The sequence below is a fragment of the Lichenostomus cassidix genome, chromosome 7, assembly GCF_008360975.1.
Source record: "Lichenostomus cassidix isolate B80296 chromosome 7, HeHo_3.0, whole genome shotgun sequence".
NCBI classification, from domain to species: Eukaryota; Metazoa; Chordata; class Aves; order Passeriformes; family Meliphagidae; genus Lichenostomus; species Lichenostomus cassidix.
This window is the reverse complement of record NC_139488.1, coordinates 4,100,035-4,116,300: the sequence shown is the minus strand read 5'-3', so window position 1 is coordinate 4,116,300 and position 16,266 is coordinate 4,100,035. Positions and strand designations below refer to the sequence as shown.

Below are 16,266 nucleotides of genomic sequence, written 5' to 3'. Positions count from 1 at the left end.
ACCCTTTTCAGTGTGTTAGATGACATCCCCTGATCACGCTTTTTCTTGTGGTGGCATTTACCTTGTGTATCTCTATCTGTTAGATCTCTATTTTGATATACTTTCCAGGCTGCATTGAATGATTTACTTATGTCATATGTCTCATCCATCTTTTGCAGCTTTTTCTTCATGTCCTTTGCCCATTGGCCCATAAAGAGGAAAGCTAGGTGGGACTGCTGTGCATGACTCAAGGTCCAGATTTGTGTATTTTTGCGCAGCCTCTTTGAGCCTATTCAGGAGTCTGTAGGGGTCTCATTTGCATCTTGTCTAACTTCATATAATCTGGATCAATTCACTGCTTTAGGAATGGTACATTTCAACCCAAGGATCGCCCAACTTTGATACCAAGTCCCACCCTGGATCCATTAAGAGGAAATATCATTAACTGGTCCTTGAAGAGTTCTGGCTGTAATTTGAGTCTCTATAGCAGATATAGCAGCCTTAGAAATCATCTCCTTTTCTGTGCTAATAATTCATCTAGCATTACATTTAGATCAACCCAGTCTAGGTTTTGTGCTTTGATAGCCGTTTCTACACACATAGCCACCCTTTCTGGATTGTCTCCACACTGCTGTAGTTCCCCAAGGGAGAATGGTGTTTTTATATAAACCATCCCTTGATTTCCAAGGGGACTCTGGTTCTAGGTGTTGCATCAGCCAGGTGCTGATCAGAGGCTGTTTCTCCCTTAGCCTTGGCACTGACCGTTCAGCGGACCAGGAGCCATGGTTGGCCCCCAGGCAATGTCCCCAGCTCAAGAGGAGCCAAGGGCAGTGGTGATCCTGCCCCCAAGCCCCTGCCCCGCCTTCAGGGTGGTATCAAACTGCCGAACTCTCAGACAGTTCAACCAGCACCTTGAGCCTTTGAGCCACAGGCAGCACTGAGCTGTGCAATTGTAGCTTTCAGACTCTGTGGAGTACAACAAGGGGTGTCCCTCTCTCCATAGCATCCTTGCAGGAAAGGGGGTTACCCCACCCTTTCATGGGCCACCCTGGCCATGCACCCACCCTACCCCCTGGAGATCTCCCCTAAATGCTAGCAATAATACCATATCCCTTTTATCTCACCTCCCCTCTGTGCTTCTGCATTCATTTTTGTGGAGTTCCCCTGTCTTGCAGTCCAGGACCACTGCTCAGCAGCCCCTGTAATGCTGGCAAAGGGGATGAAGCATGATCTTTCTCTCGATCTGAGAACTGTAGGTTTCAGGAGTCCTTCTTGTCCCACCAGTGTCACCAGAAAGCTGTTCCATTTTTGCTGGTCTTAGAATGATGAGCTAAACATGGTTAAAGGGATAAAAGAGTTTAACCTCAATTTTTAGTAGGATCCTATGGTGCACAACTCATCAAGGTGGAAAATACCAAAATTCACACCCATTAAAATGTGTATACAGTTTTTATAGATAGACCTTGCAAATTAGCATATCTGACTAGAATCCCCATTAAGAACCTTAATAAATGAAGTAATGTTGTCCCACTCTAAAGAATTCCCCTCCAAATGAGGCTTGAGCCCAGTTTACAAAATATGTTCCAGAGAGAAGGCATCAACCACGGTTGAAACCTGGAGGTCATGATAGCACAGGGCTCTCTGACCACCTACTGAGGATGTTTGGTGTTTCTGCCTAGCAGAACCCCAAAACTAAGTTAGAATATCACACTACAAAAATTACAAGCATGTAGACCAAGTGTACACAGGATATATAAAAAGTATAAAAAATAAATAAGAGCTTGTATGAAAAAGAAAAGGCAAAAAGCATCAGGCATCAGCCCTTCCTGTTACTGCCTCACTCTCCCCACAGATGCTCTGGTACAAAAAGCAGGGAGCCTCTGGAGTCCATAAGAAATTGTGGCCGGATGTATCACTGTCCGGGAGGGCTGCATAGGCCGTCTCCCCCCCGGTCCGGGGTCTCTGGTCCATTTAAATCCCACCGGATCTGGGGCAGGCGGCCCCCGAGGTTCTGTGGCATGGCGTGAGTCTTCCAACCACGTCAATTCAAGCAGGAATATAGTGAGACTAGGAAAGAACTGGACTCCATCTCTGTTCAGACAGGGAGGTTTATTTGGGGTAACGGGGAAAAGGGGGTTGCAGGGGAAGAAAAGGGGGAAGGACAGGCAGGGACGGGAGAGGGGCTGCCAGCCCAGAGATGCAGAGACCTCAAGCTGATCCAGGCTCTGCCTTTTAAGGGGAAGGAGAGGGGGCAGGGGCTGGCTCTCTCTGAGCCAGTCCCAGGAGGATGAAGGGAAGATTGGCAGGAGGGTTACACACCAATAGGTTTTGAGGTACAGCAGAGCATATTTTAAAATGAGCCAATGGTACACCGAGTGGGGAAACAAAGGGAGCACATGGAGATCTGAATATTGCATTACTACAGTGGCCATCCTATCAAGAGACTTTTTCTGTTATACTCAAGTGAAATTAACTTGTATTGGCTGTTTTCACCCAACTGGTTTTTCCATTGAAAATCATATCAAGTCCAGAGTAAAAAACACACCAAGCAGCAACTTCCAGGTTAATTTGGTCAACTCTCGTTGCAGCAGTTGCAATAAACCCTTTGCATCCAGATTTCCAGCATTTAATGAGAATTGTTTGTAGATCTATTCAGTCTCCTGCTTTCAGTCTGTGCTGTCTCCCATCTCTCATATATTGGCCCTCACCAGAAATTGTCTTTCCATGTCTGAAGGTGATTCCTCCATGTCCAGTGTGACAGAGTGGAGCTACACAGGGCAGACCCAGCACCCTTTGGGTGTCATGAGAAAAATCCCTTTGCCTTAGGATGTATGGATTTGTTTCTCCACACTGAGGATGCTGGGAATACGACCACTGTCACCGAAACTGTCAGAAAAACAAAAACCCTCCAACATTTCAGTGTTAGGCATTTCAAGGCATTACTTTATTCTGGCCAGAATGTTGTTCTGGCCTGGATGTGCCACGGAAATAATTTCATCCACACATAGCCTGGATGTGCAGAGAAAATCATTCCATGACACAGGAATTTTACTGGATTTCCCCCAAACTTTATACAGTCAAAATCCCTAGAAATGTGTTGGCTCAGTGTTCATTGATCCTAAGTTGCATAGTTCTTAGTATTTGGTTTCTTATTGGATCTGGATTTCTTCACCTCTGATGCTAATTAGGTCATCCTTCTTATCTCTCTTTTCCCAGACCAGGTGTCTCTGACTGTGCCAGGGGGGAGGTTTGGAGTTGATGTTGTGTTATTGGCCACTGATGGTCCTTATCTTTTGTGCTGCTCCCAGTCTGTTGAGATGTTAAGTTCATCAAACCCAACCTGGTGGAACAATGCCCTGGAAAGAAACTTAAAATTCCTTTTCCCAAGATTCCCCTTGAGCCTCCTTTTCTCCAGAAACATTCCCAATTCCAACAGCTCAGGATTCTTATTAGCCCCTTCCCCAGCTCCCTTGCACCTCCCTGCACATGGCTGCCCCCAGATTTGTGACTTTTCCCCCAAATCCAGCATTCCCACTGTCTCCTTGCTCACGTGTGAGCAGAGAGTGACTTTTGTCTCGCCCTGCCTTGAACCCAGCAAAGTTCAACTCGCCCAGAATGCCTGGCTGGGATAACCCAGGATAACCAGGCCAATGGAGGGAACCTTTGGCAAGTTCACAGACAGTGAGGTACTGATTAACATAAATCAACCATTTTTTGGTGAGAAAATGCTGTTTGCTAAACTGATCAGATTCCCAATAACCAGTTCTAAATGTTCTTTATAAAAATCTGAACATATTTATTAGTCATTATTATTATTATGTTTTTTCTTTCCAGTTTATAAGAGAAGATTCAGAAAGTATTTTAGTCACTTTTACCTCAGAGCTTCTCGCCTCTACTATGAAGCTCAAATATTGTGTTTTCTGAAAGAAAACTGCTGTCTGCCCCTTTCTCAGTAGTTTCTCTCCACAAAGAAATAATTACAGACACTGGTAAAATGAGAAAAATAAATAAGGCTGTTATGAGGAAAACACTGTGAAGTTAATTTTGGTGTATTGACCATTGTACAAAGGGAGATAACGGAAGTCGTGTGATTGAGGAATGGAGGCTGCATGGCTCTAAATATCCTAGGTGCATTATTTTTAATTTTGGCATCAATAGCAATGCTGTGAGGCTGATGGATCTTGGGAAATCATGTCTGTGCTGAACCTGCTCCTTTTCTGAGTCAGTCATGAAACCTGAGGCTCCTGTTAAAGCATTTTAGTGCTTTTTTATTCTTGTTGGGGAGGAGTTTTCAGCTACCTGAGGGCCACCTCCCAGGCTGGGAAACAAATCTGTAAAGCAAGAACCTGGGCTTCAGCTGCCAGGGCAGCCTCTCTCAGTGCCTCTTCTTGGTGTCCCTCACACTGAGGAGATTCCTGCTAGCTCAGAAAATACAACTGAGCCTTGTCCTAAGTCTCTCCTGCTCTGTCCCTGGAGGAATCATCAGAGGATCTGTGTCTCCAACACACAGAGGGTGTTTTCACTTGTTACATTTGTGGGGTTGGAGTTGTTCACACCAGGTTTGCCTTCCTGGGTTCTGACCAAGGTGTAACACAAGATAACACAAAGATGAGGAGGGATGTGAGTAGCAGGTTCAGGAGCTGGTTGAACCCCAGAGGAACTCCAATGACTCAGCAATGAAAGAATCACCCAATCTGGCTTTCCAAGAAAGGAGGGAAAAGGGAAAAAAACAAACTACCCACAATCCAAAGCAGTGAATCATTAACTACAGGGTCATCACATAGCACAAGACAACAAACATACCCATCAGTTGCCTTCCAAATCATCTTCAGGCTACAACCTGCAGGAGAAGTCTCTTCCACAGCTGCTACTCTGGCCACAGCAACATGGCTTTGAGGCTTTGCTGTACCTGGATTTCCATCCTCCTCCTCCTGCCCAGCCTCTCAGATGGAGGGAAGCTCCTGGTGGTGCCCATGTTTGGGAGTCACTGGCTGAGCATGCAGGAGGTGGTGGAGAAGCTGAGCGAGAGAGGACATGAGGTGGTGGTGGTCGTTCCCGAGGTGAGCTGGCAGATGAAGACGAAAAAGGAGGCCTACAAGGTTGTCACATACCCAGTGACACAGAGCCTGGAAGAGCTGGATAGAGCCTTTCAGGAATATCTGGCCATGCACTTGAAGGAGCAGCCTTTCCCCCTGAATGCCCTGGCATTGTACAAGAGCTCGGTGAACACTTTCAACACTTTCTTCGGGCAGTGCAAGGACCTGTTCCGCAGCCAGGAGACCCTCAGGTTCATCAACCAAAGCGGCTTCGATGCCGTCCTCACCGATCCTATCTGCCTGTGCGGGGCCACCCTTGCCAATTATTTCTCCCTTCCCTTTGTGTTCTTCATGAGGGGATTCCCTTGCAACCTTCACTTTGCAGCCCCACAGTGCCCGAGCCCTCTGTCCTACATCCCGAGACTCTTCACCTTCAACTCGGACCGCATGAATTTTTTCCAGAGGGTGGAAAATGCCTTGATTTCCTTCCTGGAGCTTGAGTACTGTAACGTTTTCTATGCAGAAGCACTGAAGCTTTCTTCAGAAGTTCTTCAGAGGGATGTGTCCCTCATGGACCTCATTAATTCTGCTGCTATTTGGATCCTGAGGTTTGACTTTGTGTTCGAGTATGTCAGACCAGTGATGCCCAACATGGTCTTTGTTGGGGGGATCAACTGTGCTAAGAAGAAACCCCTGCCTAAGGTAATGTTGCTTTTCCTCCAAATTATATGGTTTCCAATGAAAAGTCATTGTTTTGCTGCAGAACATTTATCACCATTGATTTTTTTTTTTTAATTTCTGGTAGTGATTTAATTCAGCCAGGTTAGGGCAGTTGTTTTCACAGGCTGAAATCAAATTACATTGCTAGAGAAGTACTTGAATTCATGAGGATTTTCTGACAAACCCAACATAAAAGGGATTTCATCTACCATATGGAAATTACTGTCCTCAGTGAATGTGTATAATCCACCAATCACATCCAGTTTTGTTTTAATATTAATGGGACCTGAGATATATATCTTTCATCTGATCAAAAATCCAAGAGTCATCTTTTGTTTTTAACTCCAGGCTCATCAGCATCAGTTTAGTTAGCTGTATATTCATGACAGATTATTTCCATACTGGCACTATGTGTTAAGTTACTCCTGTTTGTGGGGGTGAAACAGAAATGTCACATTGAAATGACAAGAAATAATCTTACCATAGTGGATTTGGTGAAAGACACTTGAATGAAGAACTCACATAAGTTTTCGTATCTCTTCCTTGACATTTGCTTTTACCACAATTCTTCTGCTGGGTTTTAAAGGCTAATCTAGAAATCTAAATGTATCTTGATAGTGACCATGTGATCTCTAAAACATAACACTAGACATTTCTTTCCAGGCACAAAGCAGGACACAACTGTCTATCCTAGGAAATTGCTCCCTCACTTCTGAATTGTGGGCACACAATATCTCTGCACGATACCTTTGAGCTGAAGGGGTGGGTTTTTCTTTCTTCTTTCAGGTTTTTTGGGGTCTTCCTTTCTTTGACAGGTTTAGAATAATAAACTAGAATATTAGAATATCATAACTAAGTCATTCTCTCACATTAGGCTCACAAGAGTGGCACTAGAGTGAGATTTAAGAGGCAAATTCTTGCTGGTTACACAGCGTAAGTTTTATATCTTGAAAGTCTCAAAGCTGCAAATAGTTTGTAATTTTGCTACAAGGGCAGAAACACCCTGCCCGCACTTTATCCCAGCTAGCTCCTGTCTTCACACTCCAGTTAGGTGAAAATCACATGTTCCAGATCTGGAAAAATTTGTGTATTTCTCCTTTCTTCAGTCTCCTTTTCTAGCTACATTTTCTACTGACAGCAGAGGAATTCCTCCTATTTCACTTTCAATAGTGCACAGCAGCAGAGTGCATATAATTTTAAAGTGAGTCACAGGGGAGTCACACACTGGTAAGCCTTGGGTTGGTTCAGAAACTATACCAAGAAAAAATTGCTCTCCAAAGCCTATTGAGCTCATTGCTCAACCGGTGAGAAAATACAAAGGATTACTGGGAGAGGGAGAACAAGAGATTCAAAATTCAGATTTTTTTCTCAGATGAGGAATTCACAGGCCTTTCTGTTGCATCAATTCCATAGTTTTCCACAGGAATTGGAATGGGGCACTGTGGTCTCAATCCAGATAAGAGATCCTTTCTGCTCTATCAGTGTGGTCCCGTGGAGGAGCTGCTCTGAGCTGAAGAAGCTCATGCTTGTGCACAGCTGGCCCAATTTGAATTTCCCCAGTTTAAATTTTAAAGTTTGGAAGAAATGCCTTGTTTCACTTACCCCTGTGGCACCGATCACATCTACAGTATCTTGACACAGCTTCCCTTTTCAAGTATTTACACAGAATATGTTGCCTCCGTGTCTACCAGAAATTCAACATCATCTTCCACAGCTGAACTACAACCAAAGGCTCTGCTGGGGTGGACAATGCCTTCGGTCCCTGTCAGTCACATTCACAGCTAATTCAGGAATGGGGGTATCTGTTTCAGCTGTCTCAGACACTCATTCTTCCAGTGTCCCCTTTTCTTGCAAATGACACACAGATCATCGGCTAGAGGATGAGGAGGGGGAACCCTTTTCAGTGTGTTAGATGACATCCCCTGATCACACTTTTTCTTGAGGTGGCATTTACCTTGTGTATCCCTATCTGTTAGATCTCTATTTTGATATACTTTCCAGGCTGCATTCAACAATTTACTTATGTTATATGTCTCGTCCATCTTTTGCAGCTTTTTCTTTATGTCCTTTGCAGATTGGCCCATAAAGAGGAAAGCTAGGTGGGACTGCTGTGCATGACTCAAGGTCCAGATTTCTGTATTTTTGCGCAGCCTCTTTGAGCCTATTCAGAAAGTCTGTAGTGGTCTCATTTGCATCTTGTCTAATTTCATATAATTTGGATAAGTTCACTGCTTTAGGAATGGCACATTTCAACCCAAGGATCACCCACCTTTGATATAATTTTAATTTGGCTGTGTGGTCTGGCACATTGGGGTCCCACCCTGGATCCATTAAGGGAAAATATCATTAACTGGTCCTTGAAGAGTTCTGGCTGTAATTTCAGTCTCTATAGCAGATATAGAGATATTGCAGTCTCTATAGCAGCCTTAGTAACCATCTAATAACTCATCTAGCATTACATTTAGATCAACTCAGTCTTGGTTTTGTGCTTTGATAGCTGTTTCTACACACATAGCCACTCTTTCTGGATTGTCTCCATACTGTCCAACCGAGTCTTTCCACTGCTGTAGTTCCCCAAGGGAGAATGGTGTTTTTATATAAACCATCTGCTGATTTCCAACAGCCTGTCTCAGAGGTGCTTCTAGGGCAGTCTCTGGCTTTTCTGCTTCATCTTTCTTAGATCTGGTGCGTTTGGCAATTGGGCTGGCTGCCCCCATGGCCTCTTGGGCTGCCTTTCCCCTTTTTCTGCTCGCCCCCATGACTGCTGTAGCTCTGGGCTCAGTCTCCTCCTCCTCAGAGATATCTGCATTGGAGTCACCCAGCTCGCTTTTAATCAGAGCTGTTCCTCTGGTACTAGGTGTTGCATCGGCCGGGTGCTGATCAGAGGCTGTTTCTCCCTTAGCCTTGGCACTGACCACACAGCAGAGCAGGATCCACTGTTGGCCCCCAGGCAATGTCCCCAGCTCTGGAGGAGCCAAAGGCAGTGGTGAGCCTGCCCCCAAGCCCCTGCCCCGCCTTCAGGGTGGTATCAAACTGCTGAACTCTCAGACAGTTCAACCAGCACCTCAGGCCTTTGAGTCATGGGCTACACTGAGCTGTGCAGTTGTGGCTTTCAGGCTCTGTGGAGTACAACAAGGGGTGTCCCCCTCTCTCCATAGCATCCTTGCAGGAAAGGGAGTTACCCCATCCACTTACGGGCTGCTCTGGCCATGCACCCACCCTACCCCCTGGAGATCTCCCCTGAAAGCTAGTAACAGTACCATATCCCTTTTATCTCACCTCCCGTCTGTGGTTCTGTGAAGTTCCCCTGTCCTGCAGTCCAAGATCACTGCTCAGCAGCCCCCGAGGTGCCGGTAAGGGGATGAAACAGGATCTTTCTCTTGAGCTGAGAACTGTAGGTTTCAGGATTCCTTCTTGTCCCATCTGGGTCGCCACAAAGCTGTTGATTTTTTGCTGGTATTAGAATGATGAGCTAGACGTGGTTAAAGAGATAAAAGAGTTTATCCTCAATTTTTAGTAGGATCCTATGGGGCACAACTCATCAAGGTGGAAAACACCAAAATTCACACCCATTAAAATGCGTATACAATTTTTATGGATATTGCAAATTAGCATATCTGACTAGAATCCCCATCAAGAACCTTAATAAATGAAGTAATGTTGTTCCACTCTAAAGAATTCCCCTCCAAATGAGGCTTGAGCCCAGTTTACAATGTTCCAGAGAGAAGGTTTCAACCAAGGTTGAAACCTGGAGGTCATGATAGCACAGGGCTCTCTGACCACCTACTGAGGATGTTTGGTCTTTCTGCCTAGCAGAAGCCCAAAACTAAGTTAGAATATCACACTACAAAAATTACAAGCATGTATGCTTAGAGTACACAGGATACGGAGGATATATAAAAGGTATAAAAATATATAAAAGGTTGTATAAAAAAGAAAAGGCAAAAAGCATCAGGCATCAGCCCTTCCTGTTGCTGCCTCACTCTCCCCACAGATGCTCTGGTACAAAAAGCAGGGAGCCTCTGGAGTCCATAAGAAATTGTGGCCATGATATTAAGAGATTTTTTCTGTTATAGTTAAGGGAAATTAACTTGTATTGACTGTTTTCACCCAACTGGTTTTTCCGTTGAAAATCATATCAAGTCCAGAGTAAAAAGCACACCAAGCAGCAACTTCCAGGTTAATTTGGTCAACTCTCATTGCAGCAATTGCAATAAACCCTTTGCATCCAGATTTCCTGCATTTAATGAGAATCTCTTGTAAATCTGTTCAGTCTCCTGCTTTCAGTCTGTGCCATCTCCCATCTCTCGTATATTGGCCCTCTCCAGAACTTGTTTTTCCATATCTGAAGGTGGTTCCTCCATGTCCAGTGTGACAGAGTGGAGCTACTCAGGGCAGACCCAGCACCCTTTGGGTGTCATGAGACAAATCCCTTTGTCTATGGATGTATAGATTAGTTTCTCCACACTGAGGATGCTGGGAATACGATCACTGTTACCGAACTGTGGGGAAAACAAAAACCCTTCAATATATTTTGGTGTTAGAGAATCAAGGCATGACTTTATTCTGGACAGAATATTGTTCTTGCCAGGATGTGCCACAGAAATAATTTCATCCACACATAGCCTGGATGTGCTATGTGAGGAGAAAATCATCCCATGACACGGGAATTTTACTGGGCTTTTCCCAAATATCATACAGTCAAAATCCCTAGAAATGTATTGGTTCAGTGTTCATTGGATCTAAGATGCATAGTTCTTATTATTTGATTTCTTATTGGATCTGGATTTCTTCGCCTCTGATGCTAATTAGGTCATACTTCTTATCTCTCTTTTCCCAGACCAGGTGTCTCTGACTATGCCAGGGGGGAGGTTTGGAGTTGATGTTGTGTTATTGGCCACCCATGATCCTTGTCTTTTGTGCTACTCCCAGTCTGTCGATATGTTAAGTTCATCAAACCCAACCTGGTGGAACAATGCCGTGGAAAGAAACTTAAAATTCCTTTTCCCAAGGTTCCCCCTGAGCCTCCTTTTCTCCAGAAACACTCCCAGTTCCCACAGCTCAGGATTCTTATTAGCCCCTTCCCCAGCTCCCTTGCACCTCCCTGCACATGGCTGCCCCCAGATTTGTGACTTTTCCCCCAGATCCAGCATTCCCACTGTCTCCTTGCTCACGTGTGAGCAGAGAGTGACTTTTGTCTCGCCCTGCCTTGAACCCAGCAAAGTTCAACTCATCCACAATCCCTGGCTGGGATAACCCAGGATAACCAGGCCAATGGAGGAGAACCTTTGGCAAGTTCACAGACAGTGAGGTACTGATTAACTTCACCCATCCCAGGATTGCCTTTGCACCTCTCCTCACATTGAAGGTTTGGGTTTTTTTCTGCAGAAAGAAGGAGGGAAAGGCAGGGCATTTCCCTGACAGCTCTCTCCTTACCCCACTTCTGCAAACAGCCGGGGTGCCATTAAAAATCACATAAATTAACTTTGTTTTGGTGAGAAAATGCTGTTTGCTAAACTGGTCAGAATCCCAATAACCAGTTCGAAGTGTTCTTTATAAAAATCAGAACATATTTAGTCGGTATTATGTTTTTTCTTTCCAGTTTATAAGAGAAGATTGAGAGAGAATTTTAGTCACTTTGGCCTCAGAGCTTCTCGCACCTACTATGAAGCTCACATATTGTGTTTTCTGAAAGAAAACTGCTGTCTGCCACTTTCTCAGTAGTTTCTGTACACAGAAAAATAATTACAGACATTGGTAAAATGGGAAAAATAAATAAGACTGTTATGAGGAAAGCAATACGCAGTCAATTTTGATGTATAAACCGTTGTACAAAGGGACATAACAGAAATCGTGTGCCTGAGGAATGGAGGCTGCATGGCTCTAAATATTTTCGATGTATTATTTTTAATTTTGGCATCAATAGCAATGCTGTGAGGCTGATGGATCTTGGGAAATCATGTCTGTGCTGAACCTGCTCCTTTGCTGAGTCAGGTATGAAACCTGAGGCTCCTGTGGTTGTTGAAACAAACTTATTGCTTTTCTTATTCTTGTTGGGGAGGAGTTTTCAGCTACCTGAGGGTCACCTCCCAGGCTGGGAAACAAATCTGTAAAGCAAGAACCTGGGCTTCAGCTGCCAGGGCTGCCTCTCTCAGTGCCTCTTCTTGGTGTCCCTCCCACTGAGGAGATTCCTACTAAGTCAGAAGAGACACCTGAGCCTTGTCCTGAGGGTCTCCTGCTCTGTCCCTGGAGGAATCATCAGAGGATCTGTGTCTCCAACACACAGAGGCTGTTTTCACTTGTTACATTTGTGGGGTTGGACTTGTTCACACCAGGTTTGCCTTCCTGGGTTCTGGCCAAGGTGTAACACAAGACATAACAAAGATGAGGAGGGATGTGAGTAGCAGGTTCAGGAGCTGGTTGAACCCTAGAGGAACTCCAGTGACTCAGCACTGGAAGGGTCACCCAATCTGGTTTTCCAAGAAAGGAGGGAAAAGGGAAAAAAGAAACCACCCACAATGCAAGGCTGTGAATCATTAACTACAGGATTATCACAGCACACTACACAATAAATACCTTCAGTCACCTTCCAGATAATCTTCAGGCTACAACATGCCGAAGTCTCTTCCACAGCTGCTACTCTGCCCACAGTAACATGGCTGTGAGGCTTTGCTGTACCTGCATTTCCATCCTCCTCCTCCTGCCCAGCCTCTCGGATGGAGGGAAGCTCCTGGTGGTGCCCATGGTTGGCAGCCACTGGCTGAGCATGCAGGAGGTGGTGGAGAAGCTGAGTGAGAGAGGACATGAGGTGGTGGTGGTCGTTCCCGAGGTGAGCTGGCAGATGGAGACAACAACGCAGACCTACAAGGTGGTCACGCACCCAGTGACACAGAGCCTGGAAGAGCTGGATAGAGCCTTTCAGGAATTCCTGGCCACACACCTGAAGGAGCAGCCTTTCCCCCTGAACGTCCTGGCAATGTACAAGAGTGCGGTGAACACTTTCAACACCTTCTTTGGGCAGTGCAAGGACCTGTTCCGCAGCCAGGAGACCCTCAGGTTCATCAATGAAAGCAACTTCGATGCCATCCTGACAGACCCCATCTTTATGTGTGGGGCCATCGTCGCCAATTATTTCTCCCTTCCCTCTGTGTTCTTCATGAGGGGTTTTGGTTGCAACCTGCACTTTGCAGCCCCACAGTGCCCAAGCCCTCTGTCCTACATCCCAAGACTCTTCACCTTCAACTCGGACCGCATGACTTTTTTCCAGAGGGTGGAAAATGCCTTGATTTCCCTCCTAGAGCTTGACTACTGTAATGATTACTATAGAGAAGCACTGAAGTTTTCTTCTGAAATTCTTCAGAGGGATGTGTCCCTCATGGACCTCATTAATTCTGCTTCCATTTGGCTCCTGAGGTTTGACTTTGTGTTTGAGTATGTCAGACCAGTGATGCCCAACATGGTCTTTATTGGGGGGATGAACTGTGCTAAGAAGAAACCGCTGCCTAAGGTAATGTTCCTTTTCCTCCAAATAATATGTTTTCCAGAGGAAAGTCATTATGTTGTTTCAGAAAGTTTATCACTATTGATTTTTTTTACATTTGTGTTAATGATTTAATTCAGCCATGTTTGGGCCGTTGTTTTCCACAGGCTGACATCAAATTACCTTGATAGTTCTTTGTTTGAAGTCATGAGAATTTTCTGACAAACCCGACACAAAAGGGATTTCATCTACCAGATGGAAATTACTGTCCTCAGTGAAATGTGTATTATTCACCATTCAGATCCAGTTTTGATTTAATATTAATGGAACCTGAGACATATTTCTTTCATCTGATCAAAAACGCAAGAGTCATCTTTTGTTTTTAACTCCAGGCTCATCAGCATGAGTTTATTCACTTTAGGTGTATTTTCATGACAGATTATTTCCATACTGGCTCTGTGTTTTAAGTTACTCCTGTTTGTTGGGATGAAACATAAGTGTCACATTGACATGGCAGGAAATAATCTTACAATAGTGGATTTGTTGACGCTTGAAAGAAGAACTCAGATACGTTTTCATATCTCTTCCTTGACTTTTGCTTTTACCAGAATTCTTCTCCAGGATTTGTAAGCCCAATCTAGAAATCTAAATGTAAAGGATATTTCTTGGACATTTCTTTCCAGGCACAAAGCAGGACACAACTGTCTTTCCTAGGAAATTGCTCCCTCACTTCTGAATTGTGGGCACAGAATATCGCTGCACAATATATTTGAGCTGAAGGGCTGGGTTTTTCCCTCCTTTTGCCTGGACAGGCTTTTGAAGAGTCCACTAAACTTTATAACTGAGGCAAAGAGTAATAAACTAGAATATTAGAAGAATATTATAACTAAGGCATTCTCTCACTTTAGGCTCAGGAGCGTGGCACTAGAGTGAGATTTAAGGGGCATATTCTAGCCACTTGTAAAACATAAGTCATTAACTCTTTTGTATCTTGAAGGTCTCAGAGATGCAAACAGTTTTAACTTTGCTACAAGGGCAGAAACACCCTGCCCTCTTTTTATCACAGCTAGCTCCTGTCTTCACACTCCAGTTAGGTGAAAATCACATGTTCCTGATCTGGAAAAATTAGTGTATTTCTCCTTTCTTCAGTCTCCTTTTCTAGCTACATTTTCTACAGACAGCAGAGCAATTTCTCCTATTTCACTTTCAATAGTGCCCAGCAGCAGAGTGTAAACAAGTGTAAAGTGAGTCACAGAGCACAAAAGAAATCCACCTATTTACACACACACTGGAAAGCCCTGGGTTGGTCATTCCTGTTCAGAAACAAAATCCTATGGCAAGAATAAATTGTTCTCCAAAGCCTGTGGAGCTCATTGCTCAACCGGTGAGAGAAGACAAAGGATTACTGGGAGAGGGAGAACAAGAGATTCAAAATGCAGATTCTTTCTCAGATGAGGAATTCACTGGCCTTTCTGTTGCACCACTTCCACAGTTTTCCACAGGAACTGGAATGGGGCACTGTGGTGTCATTGCAGATAAGAGATCCTTTCTGCTGTATCAATGTGGTCCGGTGGAGGAGCTGCTCTGAGCTGAAGGAGCTCATGCTTGTGCACAGCTGGCCCAATGTAAATGTTCCCAATTTGAATTTTAAAGGTTGGAAGAAATGCCTTGTTTCTCTTACCCCTGTGGCACCGATCCCATCTACAGTATCTTGACTCAGATTCCCTTTTCAAGTATTTACACAGAATATGTTGCCTCCGTGTCTACCAGAAATTCAACATCATCTTCCTCAGCTGAACTACAACCAAAGGCTCTGCTGGGGTGCACAATGCCTTCAGTCCCTGTCAGTCACATTCACAGCTAATTCAGGAATGGGGGTATCTGTTTCAGCTGTCTCAGATACTCGTTCTTCCAGTGTCCCCTTTTCTTGCAAATGACACACAGATCATCGGCTAGAGAATGAGGAGGGGGAACCCTTTTCAGTGTGTTAGATGACATCCCCTGATCACGCTTTTTCTGGTGGTGGCATTTACCTTGTGTATCCCTATCTGTTAGATCTCTATTTTGATATACTTTCCAGGCTGCATTCAAAAATTTACTTATGTTATATGTCTCGTCCATCTTTTGCAGCTTTTTCTTTATGTCCTTTGCCCATTGGCCCATAAAGAGGAAAACGAGGTGGGACTGCTGTGCATGACTCAAGGTCCAGATTTGTGTATTTTTGCGCAGCCTCTTTGAGCCTATTCAGGAAGTCTGTAGGGGTCTCATTTGCATCTTGTCTAACCTCATATAATTTGGACCAATTCACTGCTTTAGGAATGGCACGTTTCAACCCAAGGATCACCCACCTTTGATATCATTTTAATTTGGCTGTGTGGTCTGGCACATTGGGATCCCACCCTGGATCCATTAAGGGAAATATAATTAACTGGTCCTTGAAGAGTTCTGGCTGTAATTTGAGTCTCTATAGCAGATATAGGAGCCTTAGTAACCATCTCCTTTTCTGTGCTATCCAATAATTCATCTAGCATTACATTTAAGTCAATCCAGTCTAGGTTTTGTGCTTTGATAGCCGTTTCTACACATATAGCCACCCTTTCTGGATTGTCTCCATACTGCCCATCCGAATCGTTCCACTGCTGCAGTTCTCTGAGGAAGAATGTTTTTATATAAACCATCTGCTGATTTCCAACAGCCTGTCTCAGAGGTGCTTCTAGGGCAGTCTCTGGCTTTTCTGCTTCATCTTTCTTAGATCTGGTGCGTTTGGCAATTGGGCTGGCTGCCCCCATGGCCTCTTGGGCTGCCTTTCCCCTTTTTCTGCTCGCCCCCATGACTGCTGTAGCTCTGGCCTCAGTCTCCTCCTCCTCAGAGCTATCTGCATTGGAGTCACCCAGCTCGCTTTTAATCAGAGCTGTTCCTCTGGTACTAGGTGTTGCATCGGCTGGGTGCTGATCAGAGGCTGTTTCTCCCTTAGCCTTGGCACTGACCACACAGCAGAGCAGGATCCACTGTTGGCCCCCAGGCAATGTCCCCAGCTCTGGAGGAGCCAAG

The 16,266-nt window shown here is 44.7% G+C and overlaps 1 protein-coding gene and 1 pseudogene across 3 annotated transcripts in view; both read left to right on the top strand.

The window, feature by feature from the left end:
- Nucleotides 1-16,266, top strand: part of LOC146434345 (UDP-glucuronosyltransferase 1A6-like) — a 75,668-nt gene that overhangs the window by 11,389 nt on the left and 48,013 nt on the right. The window contains exon 1 of one of the 3 annotated variants that reach the window (XM_085065852.1): nucleotides 4,781-5,717. The exons of the other annotated variants lie outside the window; for them this stretch is intronic. Within the exon in view, the coding sequence (XP_084921978.1) occupies nucleotides 4,866-5,717 (852 nt within the window). The 5' untranslated portion in view covers nucleotides 4,781-4,865. Of the gene's footprint in view, nucleotides 1-4,780; nucleotides 5,718-16,266 lie in introns of those variants that run through there. 3 annotated transcript variants of the gene reach the window in all.
- On the top strand, nucleotides 12,359-13,705 carry LOC146434356 (UDP-glucuronosyltransferase 1A8 pseudogene; annotated as a pseudogene).